Consider the following 16405-nt stretch of genomic DNA (forward strand, 5'->3'; position numbering starts at 1 on the left):
GCGTTTCGTCGACGAACGGGGTCGTTGCTCGCGTCCCTCGGTCGAACGCGAGCCGAGGACTCTCGAAATATCCGAATTCCGTAAAATCCGCGCGGTTTCCGGCCGAGATTGCAAATGACACTTGCAATTGCGGTGGAACGCGCGAATCTAAAATGCCCGCGTCGAGCCTGGACGGAAAATTCGTCGCTTTCGATTAATTATTCGCGGTCGAAACGCAAACTCGCACTCTCGGGGTCTGTCGGTGGTTCGGTGCGCGCGGACATTGCGTATCGAAAATGTCGGAAAAAGGTACAACGCGATCGTCGGTGACGGTGTCCCCGGGTGAAAAATCAATATTCGTCCTTCCCGGGAAGTCCAGCGGCGCGAGCGAAACGATAATCATCGGCCGGGGGTATTCCTTTCGAATTCCCGCGAATCCTTCGCTTCGCTCGGGAAATCCTCCGGTACGGGGGCCGACGAGCGCGCAAGATTATCCGCGGATAATCTTGCCAGCTTTTTGCAAAATTCTAGCTCCGGCGTTCGTGGCTCGTTCGAGAATATAAAAGCGGGCGCGGAATTACTTATCCGGCCACGTTCGTTCCCGGAACTTTTCGAACGCGAACGCGAACGCGAACGCGAACGCGAACGTTACCCTGTCTCGTCGGCTTTTCTCTCTCGCGCGTTTTCTTTCCCGAGCGTCTTTGTCCGTCTCGGCCGGGCGCGCGACGTTTAATTAACAAAAAGTTCCCGTTAAGACCAGAAACTGGAGCGTCGGAATGGCAATTTCCTGGCGGAGCCGCGGCCCCGACCGGAGGAACCACCACGGTACCTATGCTTCACATTATTTTGAATAAGGAACGAGGCGGGAGCCGGGCAATCCATTTTCCTCGCCACGGTCCCCGGGGATACTCTATAGAATTAGAGTATCCGAGCGAGCTCCCTCGTCCCGTGGATACAGTTTGCGCGACGTTTATACATGTACGGTATCCCCGGTACACCTTCTGTCGGGCTACCGCGAATGTAATATCTTAAAACGCCGCCCGTCACCCGTCGCCCGTCGCCCGTCGCCCGTCGTCCAACGTCGGTCGACTGACGAGGACAACGCTCCGCTATCGTGACGGATTACGCGGGGAATTGCATCGGGCGTTTCGCAAACAGTACCGCGGCAAGACTATCGTCGGGGCTGTTGCGAGACCGTCGGACCGTTCGCGAATAATTAGCGAAATCGAGACGCGCGTAATTTCATTTCCCGCGACCGTCGCGACCAAGCTGCACGATCGGCGCGAGCCACGGGAAAGGGTGCGTCCGACAGCTCGTCGTTCCGACGAAAGAATAAACGGAGGAAAACCGGGACACCGCCGCTCCCGATACGCTTCGACAAAGGAACGAGGCGATCGCGAGCCTTTGTCGCGGCTTCTCCCTATCGAAAGCTGACCCCCGCACCGGAGTGTGCATCGACGGAATCAAATTTCCTCGCAGCTGCGACCCACCGAGCGAAGGTCATCGACCACTCGCAGCTCCATCGATACGCTCCGAAACGACCTTGGAAACTCGTCCGCCAACCGTTCGGAGATATCTTCCGCGAACGCGCGCGTCGACGAGCGGAAAACGCGAAATACCTTTCGAGCAACCGTTTCTCTACACGGAATTATTCGGGTTCTTCGATATCGATGGCCCTTCGATCCGAGAGTCGATCGAGTTCGACGTTTACTCTGCACCTCTCCGCACTGTGGATCTTACCCGCTCCGAGTTCTACGGAACAAATCTAATTAATTTTCATCTCGCCGCGGGTATTTCGAACGTCGTCGACGAAACTCTCCTCGTCGAGGTCTACTCCGGAGACGTTGTTTTTCCACCGAATCGTTAATTCGCGTGGAAAACGTTACGGGACGCGAGCGTTTTGCGTTACTCGCGGAACGTGATTCGCGATCGCGATACCCGTCTGCCCTTGGATGGAATCCGCTCGAAATTCGCCGAGCCGCGTTTCGTCGTCGCGATCGGTCGCCGATCCTCGATTACGCTCCCCGAACCGATCGAGTTGCCGCACCGATCGCGAGGATATCGCTCGCGATATCGAAGCGAGCAGTCTTCCCTCCTATATCGACGAATTTCGTCGAGCAAATCGAATTTTCCCTCGACGCGATAGCGTCACCCGGAAAATTTGCCAATCACACGGCTCGTTAATGAAAGTCAGCCCCGGCGGCTGTTTATACCGCGCAACTCGAGGGTAAACGTCTTACGTCGGCGCTGTAATATCGCGCGGGATGATATCGGGATTAGGAGGCGGCTTCTCGAGCGCGCGGTGTATTACGCTCGGCGCGTCGAACGACGAACGGCTACGGTCGGGAAAGTTAAACGCGTCGAAATTAGGGGACGCCGTACCGCACCGCGCCATACCGCGCCGCCCCGCACCGCACCGCACCGCACCGCACCGGTTCACCGAGAGAGGTCAGGAATCGGAAATCCGTCGACGGAAACCCGTCGGAAGAAGCAGATCGCTTCTCTCGAAAGGGTCTTCCCGTCGGCCCTTTTTCTCGCCGCGTAAGAAACCAACTCACCGACGACGCGACGATAAAAGTGGAAATAAACTTTTCGATACGTTTCACTTTGCCCTCGTTGTTCCGGTAGGCGGGCTTGGTCGAGCGCAGCGCGTAGTCCCGCGCGGGAAGAATGCCCACCGAGAAACTTGAAATTTTTAATTAAAGCCACGGCCGACCGCGGCTTTTCGTACGTCTCGGCGCTTCGGAGCCGGACGAGCGCGTTGGTCCCGCTCGACGGCGACAACAACGACGTACACCGAGCTTACGGAAAAAAGAACGCGGAAAACTAACAGAGAGAGAGAGAGAGAGAGAGGAGGAGAAACCGACGGCGAAGAAACCAAGGAAAATGGAAGCAATAGGTTTCGCGCGGAGAAGAAAGTTCGCGATCGAAAGTTTACAAAGTCCGCGGAAGGAAGCAGGGATCGCCGGCGGCGTTTCCGTCTGCTCGCGAAATCCTTTCACGGGACGAATCCATTTTAATTAAAATTCTCAAAGAGGCCGCGCCGTCGAACGGAGGCGAAAGAAACGGCCGAAATTAGCTGGAAAGCCAACTTAATCTTCGCTCCTCCTCGAAGCTCTCCGCGGACGATCCCCCGCCGTACGGCGGTTCGCACGATATTTGGTAATTACCGGCCAGGGCCGAGTAAACGCGGGCAAAAGGGTGGAGGGCCACGGGAGGGGTAGCGACAAAAGACGGCCAGCGCGCCCCGTCACCGCGCCGGAAATTCATGCGGACTTAACCCGATTCGCCGTCGGCCCGTGAAACCCGGCCCCCGCACACCCTCCAACCCCTCGCACCCCCCCCGCACCGGAACCACGGCAATGCCCTTTTAATTAGAAACGGACCGAGAAGCGAAGTGCTCGCTACGGTATGAATGTCTGAATTCGCGCTAAAGACCAACGTCGCTCGGCTCGTCCGAATTCTAAAGGAATCGTCGGCCCTTTCGCTCGAAAATCCTGAACCGCCTCTCTTGTTTACCCGCCAAACAAACCGAAAATTGGCCCTTGCCCGTTACTATACCGTATCACCGGTTTGTCGGGACAAGCGTCTCGGCCCGTATTCTCCTTGCGTCTCGTTCATTTTCTCCACGCCGGATCGCAACGCTCGAGCCCACCGCCTTTTTACACATTTCGTCTCGAATCCGAGGCTTTCTCGCGACGCGATGCCCGAAAAGTGCGCGCGAAACACGAAATTTAAACCGCGCGAGCGTTGGCGAGTGTACGCGAGTCGACCGAACGTCGAGATCGTTTTCCGTATCGGAAACGTTACCTTTGCCCAACGAAACGACTCGCGAATCGTTCTCCAACGGAAACTCGAACCTCCCAACGACCTCGAGACACCGACGTTCGTCCGGTATCGACGTCTTAACCGCAAAAATGGAGTTCCACCGGCGGGAACCGTCTCCGCGAATCGAGACCGAACGGACGAAATTTAAACCGCTCGCGGACCGAGGTAAGAGGACTCGTCCTCTTCTCGAACCGATTCCTCTCCGGGTAATCCTAGATCCTCGGAGCTAACCCGGTGCCAAAGGGAAGAAAAAAGACACGGGTAGGGCGAGCGGAGCGCGAGAGAGTCCGCGCACGAAAGAAATGGGCTGTCCGGTGGAATCTAGGAGGAGAAATGGAAAAAAGCGGGCCGGTTCGATTTATATAAATTCATGGACGATCTCTTTCGCGCGGCGGTGGATACCTCCCGTGGAATCTGGTAATCCAACGGTGCTCACGATCCTTATCGTTTGTCTTTGCAGAGGCTTACGTGAATCTGGGCGCGGCGCTGGCCACGGTCGGACGCGGAACGGAGGCGGCTGCGGTTTTGCGGACCGGTGCATCCTTGGACGGGTCCGGTCTCAAGGACAAAAGGGCTCACGAGGCGGCGAGAGTGCAGGCCCTCCTTCAATTAGGCGCCCTCTACGCCGATCAGGGTAGATTACAAAGGGCCTTGTCCGCGTACAGGGAAGCCCTCCACGCTATGCCGGATCACTATCCACCTCAGGTCAGTTCACCTTCCCGTTCGTTACTCCATTAACGCGATACAGCTGTTGGGACCTGGAACGCTCGCGCGCCAGTTAGACGCGGCGATCGCGCATCCGTGAATTTCCTTTGACGATCCCGCTTCCTTGGACCGGTCCATCGAAGCGATTTACAATGGCTCTACCACGGTGCATATCGATGAGATCACCGGGAAACGCGTGTTTCGGTGTAACTACGGTTCCCGTCGTTCGTCGAGTCCCGTTCCGTTTGTTTAGGGAGAGAGTCGAGATCCCGTTTCCGCCGGTCACCGATTCTCGATTCGATGTCCACGACCGAGCTCGAATTGTTTCTTCGCGAAGCTGGTCGGAAAAAGACGGTGCATCGAAATATTTTGCATCTCGAATTCGCAGCCCGTGTCTCGCGCCAACTACCGGTCCTCGTTCCGCGCGCGTAAATTAAAGCGTTAATTCCTCTCGTGGCTTCGAATCAGATACGATCGTCCTTTCGACGGATCTTCCGATAAACGATGGTACCGCGGTATCGAGTGTTCCTTGCGCGCGTATCTCGATCCGAACGCGTTTCCGTTGCATCGATCCGCGCCAGAGATACCGTATTCGCGTCATTGCACGGTACACAAAACGATACTCAACGGGTACGATGGAATTGAAAGCGAACGTTGTTCCGAGGCAAAGTGCGAAAAGGCGAAAGGAAGGCGAAGCGTGAAAGCTCGGGCGAGGAGACGCGTCCCGATCGATGGATAAAAAATTTCGGCGACGATTTATCCGGCGCTGATTCGTCGGCGTCTTGTCGCGTTGCGCGTTTCGATTCGGTGGGCGACACCGTTCGAATGCAATTACCCGTGTAAATGGACGCGAATCGCTCGTTCGTAGTCTCTGTCTTTGACAATTTAATGCCGGGAAGTTTTTTTTTAATTTCCGGTGGCGTCACCGTCTGTGTCGTTTAAACGGATTTCGATCGGCTCGCCGCCGCGATACGTCGACACATCGCGATCAATTTTCCCTGGCACGCGCAATCTGCGCGGCGAAAGACTACGCAACGGAAAACACCAGTCGATTCGATTACGCGCGATCGAATTCACGCGCGAGAGCTCCGAACGCGAATCGACTTTAATAGCGTTAATTTCATCAAACGCGAGACCGGTGAACAAATTGCGCGACAACGAAACTCTTGTTTATCGGTGGGAGCGCGCGCTACCGAACCCTATCGATCGCGATTCGTTTCGCTCGGAAGACTCGTAACTCGTAACTCGTTTACGATCGAGCGAGTCCTCTTCGGAGCGAGTCGCGCGCGCTCCTTCGGCCAACGAAATCAACGGATCGCGTTTTCGCGGACGAATCGCTCGCGTCCGCCCGCCCGGAGAACCGCGCATCCTCGCGCGGACTTGATTAAATTTGCGGGGCATCGAGGGCGGAGATAAAACGACGCCGTTATTTAGGCGGTCAAGACGTAATTCGCGAACAACGGGGAAGCGTTTCGCGCAATTAACGCGAAACGCCCCGCCGTCGATGAGCCGCCCGGAGAGTAGTTACCGGTGAAATGAAATTGTCGAACCCAACGTTGTTTTCATCCCGGAGCGAGACGCGCGTATGCGCACCACCCACTCCTCCGCTACCCCCCGCAAATATGATTTTCAGTCCCGTCGTAAACCAAAATTAAAAATTTTAAGCTCGTCGTAATCCTGCGCGGTGACTCCCTCTCTTCCCCAACTCTCTCTCTCTCTCTCTCTCTCTCTGTCTCCCGTGCGATCCATTCCCCTTTTTGCTCGCGGAACGGTGAAAAATGCCGACGCGTTTAACTCTTTCAATTTTCGTTTAATCTCCTGCAAATTTCCGCGCGAAAGATTCACCGAGAGCCAGCTCTCCCTGCCTCTCGCGCTCTCTGTCTCTTTCTCTCGCTCGCTCGCTCTCGCGCGCGCGCAATTTCTTCGCTCGGATGTAAGCGGGTTAATCCCTCGAAAGCGCGCATCGGGAAGACGTTTCGGTCGCCCCGTCCGGGGTATTTTATTTATTTCGTACGAAAATAGACGAGGAGGGAAAGAACCGGTGATCCTTCGCGGGGGCAAGAAATTGATATCGTCGAGACGGGCCAAGATGCATCCGTCTTCTTAAAATAAATATTTGTTGCCCAGATATCGGGCTCTCCCGTATTCCCGGGACGCGATCTAAATTATGTATCGAATTTGCATCGAGATGCGAGCCGTTGTCGACGCCGCGTCGCGGAAGAAACTTTCCAGAAACGTCCAGATGTAACGCCGAATGTAAATACAGAGCATTGTACTTGGACACGTGACGTAGCGATTCGGTACTTTGTTGCGCGGGTACAATACACCGTTATAAAATTCTATGCTTCGGCCCCGGGATCGATAACCGCAAGTGTGCAAGCGCAGCGTTGCGATCGTAACGCGAGATAGACGTGGATTTATGACGGCAAACTAACCAGTCGATAGAATCCATTTTGAATTCTCTGATTTTGTAACGCGGGAGAGCACAGGCCGGGGGGACTCGGCGAACAGAACCGAACAATATTTCAAGAGTTTCTCAACGTCTCTCGCCTCGTCTCGCCTCGTCTCGCCTCGTCTCGCCCGGTCTCGCCTCGTTTCGCGCCAGCGAGGAACTTTAACTCCGCGTAAGCTGGGAAAGCGATCGCTCTGGAAGTGATTTTCGACCTCTCCGTGGGCTTCGTCTACCGACGGAACTCTTAATTGCTTTTCAAGGTTATCCCGACAACGAGCAATTCCGGAGTCAGCTGCTCGATCGTTCTCTCGGGACCGGTTGTTGTTTCTTCCGGCTTTTGACGGATCTTCTCTCTCATCGTAGTCGTCGTCGAGGACGCAACCAAACGCGTACGTACGCGCGTTCGTTCGTTCGTTCGTTGGTTCGCTCCGCTCGTCGAATCGAGGAATTTTCGAAGAGCCGTGTAATTTCCCGTTCAAAGTGTTATTTACCGCGACGGATTATTACCTGCAAACACTCATTAGCCGGGTAATACATTGTAGTATTTGCGTTTCTCGTTTTCCGAGCATTGAACGCGGCGCAACAATTTACGCGCCGATGGAAAACTTGCCAGGGAAACGAATTACGAATAATACAGAGGCTCGCCGGTACGGTGCAAAGATCCAACGAGAGGTGATTTCCATCGAAACGGCAAAGTAATTTCGGAAACCGAGCGCAACGGTCTCTTTCCCCTTGGCGGTGAAAATCACTCGCGCGACACGATCCGCGGCCGGTTGTTCGCTGGCTCGTTTTCCCCTCGCACTCGACCGAGCGGAACGACGTTCTCGCGAGTTTCTCGGGGTGGTTGCGGGGTCGTTTCCGACTATTCTTTCCCACCCCTTGGACGAGCACTGGCCTCGATGTTCGGTTTTCTTCCCGGGGCGACGAGCGTCCAACTTTTGGACGCCGCGGGAGGCGACGCGACGACAACTACTCGCCCAACGACCGGGTCTTTCGCGCTCGACTTAGACGGAGACGCGAGAAGTTTGCATTTTTACGAGACGTTCCCTCTCCGCCCGCGGTTCGTTCCTCCTCTTGCAGCGTTCGTTGGACGCGCTGGATGCTACGCGCTCCGGCCGTGGTCGCGTTTTGTTCGGCGCATCGTCGTGGAATTCCTGCGCGACAATTTATACGAAAAGTATTTTTCTCCCGTTCCGTGGCTCCGGCCGCAGGCAGGACCGAGCCGCGGTGCCGGACCAGCGTACGCGCGGGTGTACGAGCGGGAATCGTCGCCGCGGACGCGCCAAGAAAACGAGATTCGAACACGGACCCGCAGTTTCCGGACACCCGCCCGTTGGAAATTCACGGAACCGTGTTCCCGATGTGTTTCGGGCTCGTTAAAGCGACGTGCCGGGAACGAGCAGCGCGCACGGACCTCGGTACACCCTCGTAAAAATAACTCACCGCCCGGCGCGAAAAAGGAGGCGCGACTCGAGCGATGCTCGGTCCGCGACCTTCCTCGAAAAACCAATGGACGATTCTTCGAGACCTTTTCCCGCGATCTCGCGTCGCCGAGATCGCTACGCGAGCACGAGTTATCGCTTTTTAAACGCGAGCCGATTAACCGCCGATCGAAACCTTTCCGACCACTATCGAGACCGAAACGACCCAAGAACGCGACGTAAGTTTATTTACCGTTTGCCCGCGCTGCCGTTACGATCGTTCCCCTCGATTCTCAATTACGAGGGACTCCGTGTTCGATACGATCGATCGCGGATACATCGGACGGAGACCAGCTTTTACAGCGGGGATTAAACTTTACAATCGATGTCGTAACGACTTTTTCTCTAGCCCTTACTTCGTTCGCGTGCACGCGCAATAAAGACATTTAATAATAACAACGTACCCGAATAATTTCGCGTTTAACGACCCGATACCCTTTCGTTGGAAATTGGAGACAATTTATTCATTTTACGACGGATACGCCCGGCGTCGAACAATACGCGCAACGATAACATTGATTTCGCCGAACCCCCGACTTGGCGGTATTGCAATAACAACAATAACGGCCAAATATACACCGGATTGTTTCCAGATTTGGAAAAGTAACGCTTCGGCGTTACCGTGGAACGAGCCGTGTTCCCTCCTCTCCCGTTGGAAAAAAAAAACCATCGACAAGATCGCGGGCAATTTCCATTAATCTTCGAGTTTGCCCCGAAATCCAGGGACCGGGATAGGTTCCGCGCGGACCGGCGCGGCGTAATTTTCGCCCGGCGCGCGTCATTCGACGTCGATCCAAGCCGGCCGTTGTAACATCGATGGAGGAGGGAAGGGGGCCAGAATAATTTCGGGGCTCGTGCTCGCCCTCTCGCGGTCACTTTCTCGTTTGAAACACGAATAGGAACGGATACCGGTCCGCGATACGCGCCCGATCGGTCCCGACCGCGGATCGCCGATGAATTTCGATGCAAATGCGGGAAATCTCTAGTTAAATGGGATTAATAATTTATTACCGCGCGACCATTTCGAATTTTAAGAAGCGTCCCCCGGCCCCCGGGCCCTTTTTATTATTCACCGCGCATTGCTTTTATCGTGTGCACGGTACATTACCCGGCTGCCCACCCCGCGTAACCCTCCTCCACCACCTCCTCCTCCTCTTCGCGTACCGTATCGCTATCCAACGGGCTCGTTACGCCCCCTCCCGCCCCGTTCGACCATCTGTGATTGGCGAATCCGAGGAAGTCGTACTGGCACGTTTCCACGGAAACTTTTCTCCACGGCGCGACCGATCCGTCTAATTGATTAAACCCTTCTCACCGGCGGTGCGGGGGATTCCGAAATATTTGATATCGAGGCAAATTGAAATTCCTTCGTAGCAGCTTTTTGCATTCCCCCGACACCACGGTGGAACGACCGTGTCCCTCGCAAATTCGATCCAGAGTCCCGCTATCCGTTCACCGAAATGGCCGCCGAAGAATCGAGCCAAACGAATCCAATTACCTTCGAAAAGTGTACGGTAATGTCCCCGGTATCGATAACATTTGCCGATCGCGATACGCGATACGCGATCGGGAGTCGTTCCCGCTGTTTGTGTTTGTCGAACTCGCGCGGGCGACAGCTGCGAAAACAAAACCCTGTTGGCCGTATTCGTAATCGGCCGTCCAGATTTTCCAACATTTACGCGAGACGCGCGAGCAACGTTTCTCCGTGTCGGCGATATTTTCCAAAATATTCACCCCGCCGAGGTACGCGCAAATCCCCCGAACGAAATTCCGCGAATTTGAATTTCTCTCGTGCCAATTATCTCCTTCGAAGCGGGTACGCGGATGCGGAAACGAAATCCGATCGACCGTGCGCGCAACGGCCGGTCTAAATATTCGAACATCGCGCCACCTTTCTCGACACGGATCGCGTTTTCACGGTTTCGCGTCTCGAACCGATTATTATTCTTTTCGCGGCCGGCTGCGCTCGAAATCGAACGAACGCGGAGAGATCGACGGAATCCGCGTCGCGGTTCCGCGGTAGCGGTCGAACAGGAGGCGATAAGATCGTCCGCGGTGGGATTCACGGGCGTCCGAGCTACGAGATAGCCTTTCGAATCGTAACTTTAAATTGGCCGGCAGAGCGATATCGGTGGCTTTCGCTAACGGCATCGCGGAGAGCTTTCGTCGCGGCGCATCTTCGTTTTCTTCCTTTCCGTGGTTCGTTCGACGTTATTACTTCGGGCCGTACGGCGAAACTTTCGTCCCCCTTCGTAACTAGTTGCAACGCCCGGACCGGCTCTCGTTTTACAGGGAAATTATACCAAAGTGTACCGACCCCTCGCGAATCCGGCCCCCGTGCGCGTACGCTTCCTCCTCGATTCGATCGTTTATCGGAGGCCGCACGGGAACGGCCGCGGTATCGAGGAAATTTTCAGGGAATTCGAAGCGAAGCAACTTTTCCACCGAGTTCTTAAAACGCGGCCGGAACATCGTTCGCGAAACTCGCGTTCGTTCGGTAGCGATACTCGAGGCGAACGCAACGGTTGTTAATTTGCAACCGCGTGTACCGTAGCCGGGTATCGAGTCGGTATACGGAATGCAATTAGTTTCACAACGGGACCGTAATATCGTTCGCACGATCGGGAGTAGGTGACCGCTTCCTCCCCGTTTGCGCTCGAGTCCTCTTTACGTTTTTCTTGCCCGAGTTTTCGCGACGTTTCGTCCATCGTCCGCGACGAAACGTCCGAGACATCCGTGTTCGGCGTAACGGATACTCTCCGGCCGGAAAATTGGATCCACGAGACGAGGCAGGATCGCGGGTCTCGCGAGGGCCGATATCCACGTAACGGGTGTTTAACAACGTACTTATCGGGGCCGCTGTTGCCCCGTAAAGGCAACGAGACTCGTTAAAACCGAGGTAAACGAAAATTGTTCGCCGCGTCTCGGGGCTTTTTATCGCGCGTGACGTGGCCCGTCGTCGCTCGTTACATATGTTGGGCACCCGGTATCACGTGCCCGGGAACATTAAATCCGGGCGCAATTTACGTTTCGCAAACGTCCAGATAAAAACGCGAACCGGTCGGACGGGGCCGAGACACGCGTAAACTCGCGGCGCTCGTCACCCCCGTGGCACACCGCGCGACGATTCCCGCCCTCTTCGCTTCCTCCGGAGATACGCGAGCGTATCGGAGATTCGAATATCGCGAAACGACCAAAGAGACGATCGAGACGCCGGCTGCACCGTAACTCGTTACCGTGATTCAATTTATCCCCGCGTTCGTTCGTACTTAGCCGGCAATTAGTCGTGCCGGATGATTCATCGTTATTTAGTCGGCAACTCTGAGATTTATCGTCTTATTTCCAGCCGCGTCACGGGCGCGAGTTGAAATTATTATCGCGGAGCTGGACGCTCGCAACGCGCTCCGCCAAAGTGGAAACGAAGGGTTGGGGAGTACGGCTCGTGGAAAAATCGCGACTCGAAAAGGAACCGAGCCCGTTCAACGAACGTCAAACATTTTCGAGCTCTGGTCGTTCCCTCGAAATTCAACGAACGGGCCCGAGTCCGTGATTTCGTCCGTTCCAGCCACCCCACGGTGGGCGTAATTCCTCGCGAACGAGCGTAAATTACTCGCGGAGCTTCGTTCCGTGGACGCGAGACCGCCGCCGCGACCGAACCGACGAAACAAGACCACCGAGGTACCCGGAATTTTTATTTCACCGCCCTGTTTTCGAGACGGAGTATTTTTCCGCGCGCATCTGTCGCGTGTCTCCCGTGTCCGCGAGCTAGGAAAAATTCCAAATTCCGCGCGGCTCGAGGAAACCACGGACTTCCTTCCGGTGTCTCCGTGCAGCGATCGAGGATATCGCGAACGCGCGGTAGCTTACGTTCGGGGATCCTCGGACCGGATTTCCCTGCGTCGCGTCGACGTACTTCCCCGTTGCTGTTTTTCAAGATCGAGTATTACTCGGCCTGAGCCTCGAGCTGGAAAAATTCCACGCGAGACGCGAGCTTTCCTCGAGTTGCGTCGACGCGATTGAAATCGGACCGGGTTGTTTTTTCAGGGTCGACGAAGGGGAACCGTTCGCGGAACAAACGTCGACGACAATCGCGGATCGCGATAATGGGACAATGGAGAGAGCCAGGGCCGCAGAGACTCGGCCGCGCTATCGACCGCGGTTTCTGGAACGACGGAAAAGAGCCGCGCCACGCCGCGACGAACGCCTGCACTCGGCCTCCCTATCTATTATGCGCTCGTGCACTCGTAATTACGCGCCTCGTTTCTCGAGGATCGCAAAGAATTCGCCGTAACGGCTGTCCGCAGCTGCGCGGGACTTTCTTTCGCGGCGAGGACCGCGACTCGCTCGAGATAATAAACGTTCCGTGACGTCCTCGTCCTAGTCCTCCAAGAGCCGAAGTACTCGCTCCGGGACGCGAAATTATCTCGCCGCGAGTCGACCAAGAGGCGTTCGATTAGCCGGGAAACGATACGAATCGAAACACGGGAGACGCGGGGAATCGTTTGCGGTATCTTCCGAGGAACATCCGGGACACAGTCGTTTGGGTTTTTCCACTCGGTGTCGTTACGCCGCGACGACTCCCGGATCTCGTAACCCCGAACGGTTCCGAGAATCCGTTAACGGTTTTCGTTAACGTCTCTCGTCGAATCGACGACGCTCCTCCTCGATCGTTGAATATGCAAGACGGTGTTCGCGAGGAACGAGCAATTTGCCACAGAGTCCGGATCGAGCCGGCCTAGCGATCGAGCATCCCGATCGATTCCGCGGAACGCCGTAAGAATCGATCGAAAGCTTCCCGTCGACGTTTTCGATCGTCTCGCAGGAGCGTCGATCGTTACCGAGAACACTCGACGACTCGGCGTTAATCCCGCGGGAGCACGACCGTGGAACTTTCGCGAAAACCGTCGAGCGGCTAACAGAGAATTAATAACCGGAAAGTTTTCGTCCCTGTTTCGTTTACTCCCGCGTCGATGTGTATCGACACGCCACGGCACGGAACGGTGCGTGACGCTCGTCGATTTCGTTGATCGACCGAACCCTCCGGTTCCTTCCCACCCTTACGATCGTTCGATAAAAAGAAACGAGACGGGGAGGGGGCGAGAATCATTATCGCTGTTCGTCTTCTGTTTGCGTTCTCCCCCTCGTGTCGAGTGCGTCCCTTTCTCGGGAAATTCGACATTATTACGGAGGGACTTTGATCGAGTTGCGTGGAAGGGAAACCGAGTATCGAGAGGGCCGAGGGGAGGCATCGACGATTAATTCGCGACTCGATCGCGTTTAATTGTTTCCGCGCGAGTCGCCGTCGTTAATTTGCCACGCCTTGGTTTACGACGATGAAACCTCTCCCCCTCTCCCTCTCTCTCTCTCTATTTTCGAAGAGACGCGAGTCGAGAAATAAAACGTACTTGGACGCCTCTCGAGAAAGCGACCTCGAAAGTTTCCCGAACTCGAAATCCGAGACCCTTTGTACGCGGCGGTGTTCGGAAACCGATGCCGAGAGGGCAAACGGCAAAGAAGCGCGGCGAACGCGTTTCTTGCAAAATTGGAGTAACGCGTCGCGGGACACGATGCAGAGAACGGTACAATAAGATTCGACCGTGCGAATTCGCGGTTTCGCAGCGCAGAGATGTTCTCCGAGAATCGTGGTTGGCCCCTCGAGAACGGACGACTCGGCGCTGGGCGAGGAAGACGCGGCCAAGATTCTCGGTCGCGCGGGCCATCGACTGCTCTTTTCGTTCGAAAAAATAGAGCGGCTGCAGCTCCGTTTTGTGTGTCGTTTTAATAACAGAGGGTCGCTTTGTGCAGCGCTGTTTGAGTGGCTAATTAGGTGCTCGCAACCCTCCGAGCGACGCACAATGCCGCTCGAGGTAATTTCGCGGCCCCTCTTACTTTCCATCTTCACCGTCCCCGCTCTTCCTCCCTCGATCTTCCCCCTCTCCGTGCTACACAGGGCACGTGTTGCACGTATATCCCCCGCGCCTCCTGCACGCGCGTACACCCTCCAATCTCCATTCCAGTCGTCCCGGCGTACCCCATTTCGCGAACCCCGACTCGGACCTAACTTTCGCCCGGATTCCATCCCCGTTCCATCCTACCCCCGTCCCATCCTGTCCCGTTTCGTAATTTCGCCAGGAACGCGGCCGGTCTTCCGCCGGCGTACCTCTCCCCCGCGTCGCTCTCCCGTTACCCCGTAAATTCGTCGAGAGCTCGTCAAATCCCTACGAAACTCCTTTCTCTCTCCCCACCGGTTCGAGGAACCCTCGCGACCGATCCTCCGTAGAGCTTAAGGCCGCGAAATTCACTTTTTCCGCTGTTCGCCGCCTTCTGCCGTCTGATTGGCGACCAGAGCCCCGAGAACGGGACGCGCGATGACAGGGGTCGGGAGGAGAAAACTTCCATCGGTCGAGAGCGGGAAAAATAAGGGGAGATTTCTTTTCTTCTTTCCTTTCGTTCCTTTCCTTTTCTCTCCCTTCGTCTGTTTTTTCTCTTTTTCCTTTTCTTTTTTCTTCTTCTTTTTCTTTTCGTTGCTTTCGCGACGACTACGAGCGGTTGCCAAGCGCTCTGAATGGGTAAAACCGAACGTCGCGACTCGCGTCTCGAACGCTTCGAGGGTTACCCGGGGGAGAAGGCCACCGAAGCGGGGAGTCGGCGTGCTCGTGGCGTAATAGAGTCGATAACGTTACGGACCGACGGCTTCCTTTTTTACGCCGTTCGATAGAATTTTCAGATCCCGGCCACATCCACGTCGGGACTGCGCAAACGGCCGAATCGCGAACAGGGGTCGCGCAATGTGTCCCGGAGTTGGGTCTCGTTTGTTTCGCGAGAATATTTTCCTTCGATCGGACAAGATTCGACGGTACGATCGATGGATAACGGTTGCATCGGGGAGCAGTTGATCGAAAATTCGCAATGGAATCCCGTTGGAACGTTTCGTAGAATTTTTTACCAATCGCCGCGATCGGAATAATCGGGAGAAAAAGTATCGCGGGGAATTCTCCCTTTTAGCGTTTCCGAATCGTTAATTCCGCTTACAGTTCGACTCGCTAATTTCCTTTCGCGGTCCGATTCGCCGTTACAGACGGCCTTAACTTTTGCGCCGCGAGTTTCGCGAAATTGTAAGATATCGCTGGATTTTACGAGGTTGCTGCCGTTGATTGAATTGAAGCGGAACGGCGCGCAATACCGCGGAGGATCGAATCGAACGGAACCGAGGCGTTTTTCGTTTCATAGTCGTTGGGAGCGAAAGAGCGACGTCTACGCGATGAAAAAGTACTCGGCGGGAAGTCGATCAACCACGGAAACAATGCCGACCGTTTCGGGAAACGTATTCGCGATTTTCTCGTTCGACTCGAGCGGGAAGAAGCGCGGCGCGTTCAACGAACAGACGGACCGTTAGCCGGGATTCTCGTTCGAACGCAAATGGATGTTCGTGCGATCGAACGTTCACGGATTTCCAATCCCGTGGAAACGTCTCGAGCGACGATTCCATCGACGTGAATCGCCGATACGGCGTAAACGTGTACACGAATTTCCGTACGTTATCGAAATATCGTCGTTCCGAGGGTCTCCTCGTTCGTCGCGGTGTCGAGAAACGGGCCGCGAACGAGCGAACCGTCTTATCGCTGAGCGATAACCGAAGGGGAGACCTCGAGACCTTCCCTCGAATCGAACCTACATTTCTTACGTCTATACGGAATACGTTTCCTAAATACGAATCCGTCGATCACGGCGAGAACACCGAGACGCTAATTCCCGAACCGTAAATACCGAGAATCGTATTCCGCGTGTAAAAGTATCTCCGGGGCGATACTCTTTGTACTGCTCTACGAACGAAACCGCGTACGGGCACGCGAAAAAACGCGCAACGTTTTCCTCTCGTACCGGTCGAAGAACGAAGGCCTTTCCCGTCGAACGAGAACCGGAATCGATCGGTGTGTATTTCGGTACGAAGGAATAAATA

The 16405-nt window shown here is 55.3% G+C and overlaps 1 protein-coding gene across 6 annotated transcripts in view; it reads left to right on the forward strand.

The window, feature by feature from the left end:
* Tmtc2 (Transmembrane O-mannosyltransferase targeting cadherins 2) overlaps positions 1 to 16405 on the forward strand; it is a 168385-nt gene that overhangs the window by 128173 nt on the left and 23807 nt on the right. For all 6 annotated transcript variants that reach the window (XR_012992945.1, XM_076318115.1, XM_076318112.1 and 3 more), the window contains exon 7: positions 4268 to 4512. Coding sequence is in view for 5 of the 6 variants with exons in the window: in XM_076318115.1 (XP_076174230.1) it covers positions 4268 to 4512 (245 nt within the window). In the remaining variant the exon portion in view is untranslated. The remainder of the gene's footprint in view (positions 1 to 4267; positions 4513 to 16405) is intronic.

The sequence above is a fragment of the Ptiloglossa arizonensis genome, chromosome 8 (genome assembly GCF_051014685.1).
Source record: "Ptiloglossa arizonensis isolate GNS036 chromosome 8, iyPtiAriz1_principal, whole genome shotgun sequence".
Taxonomy (NCBI): domain Eukaryota; kingdom Metazoa; phylum Arthropoda; class Insecta; order Hymenoptera; family Colletidae; genus Ptiloglossa; species Ptiloglossa arizonensis.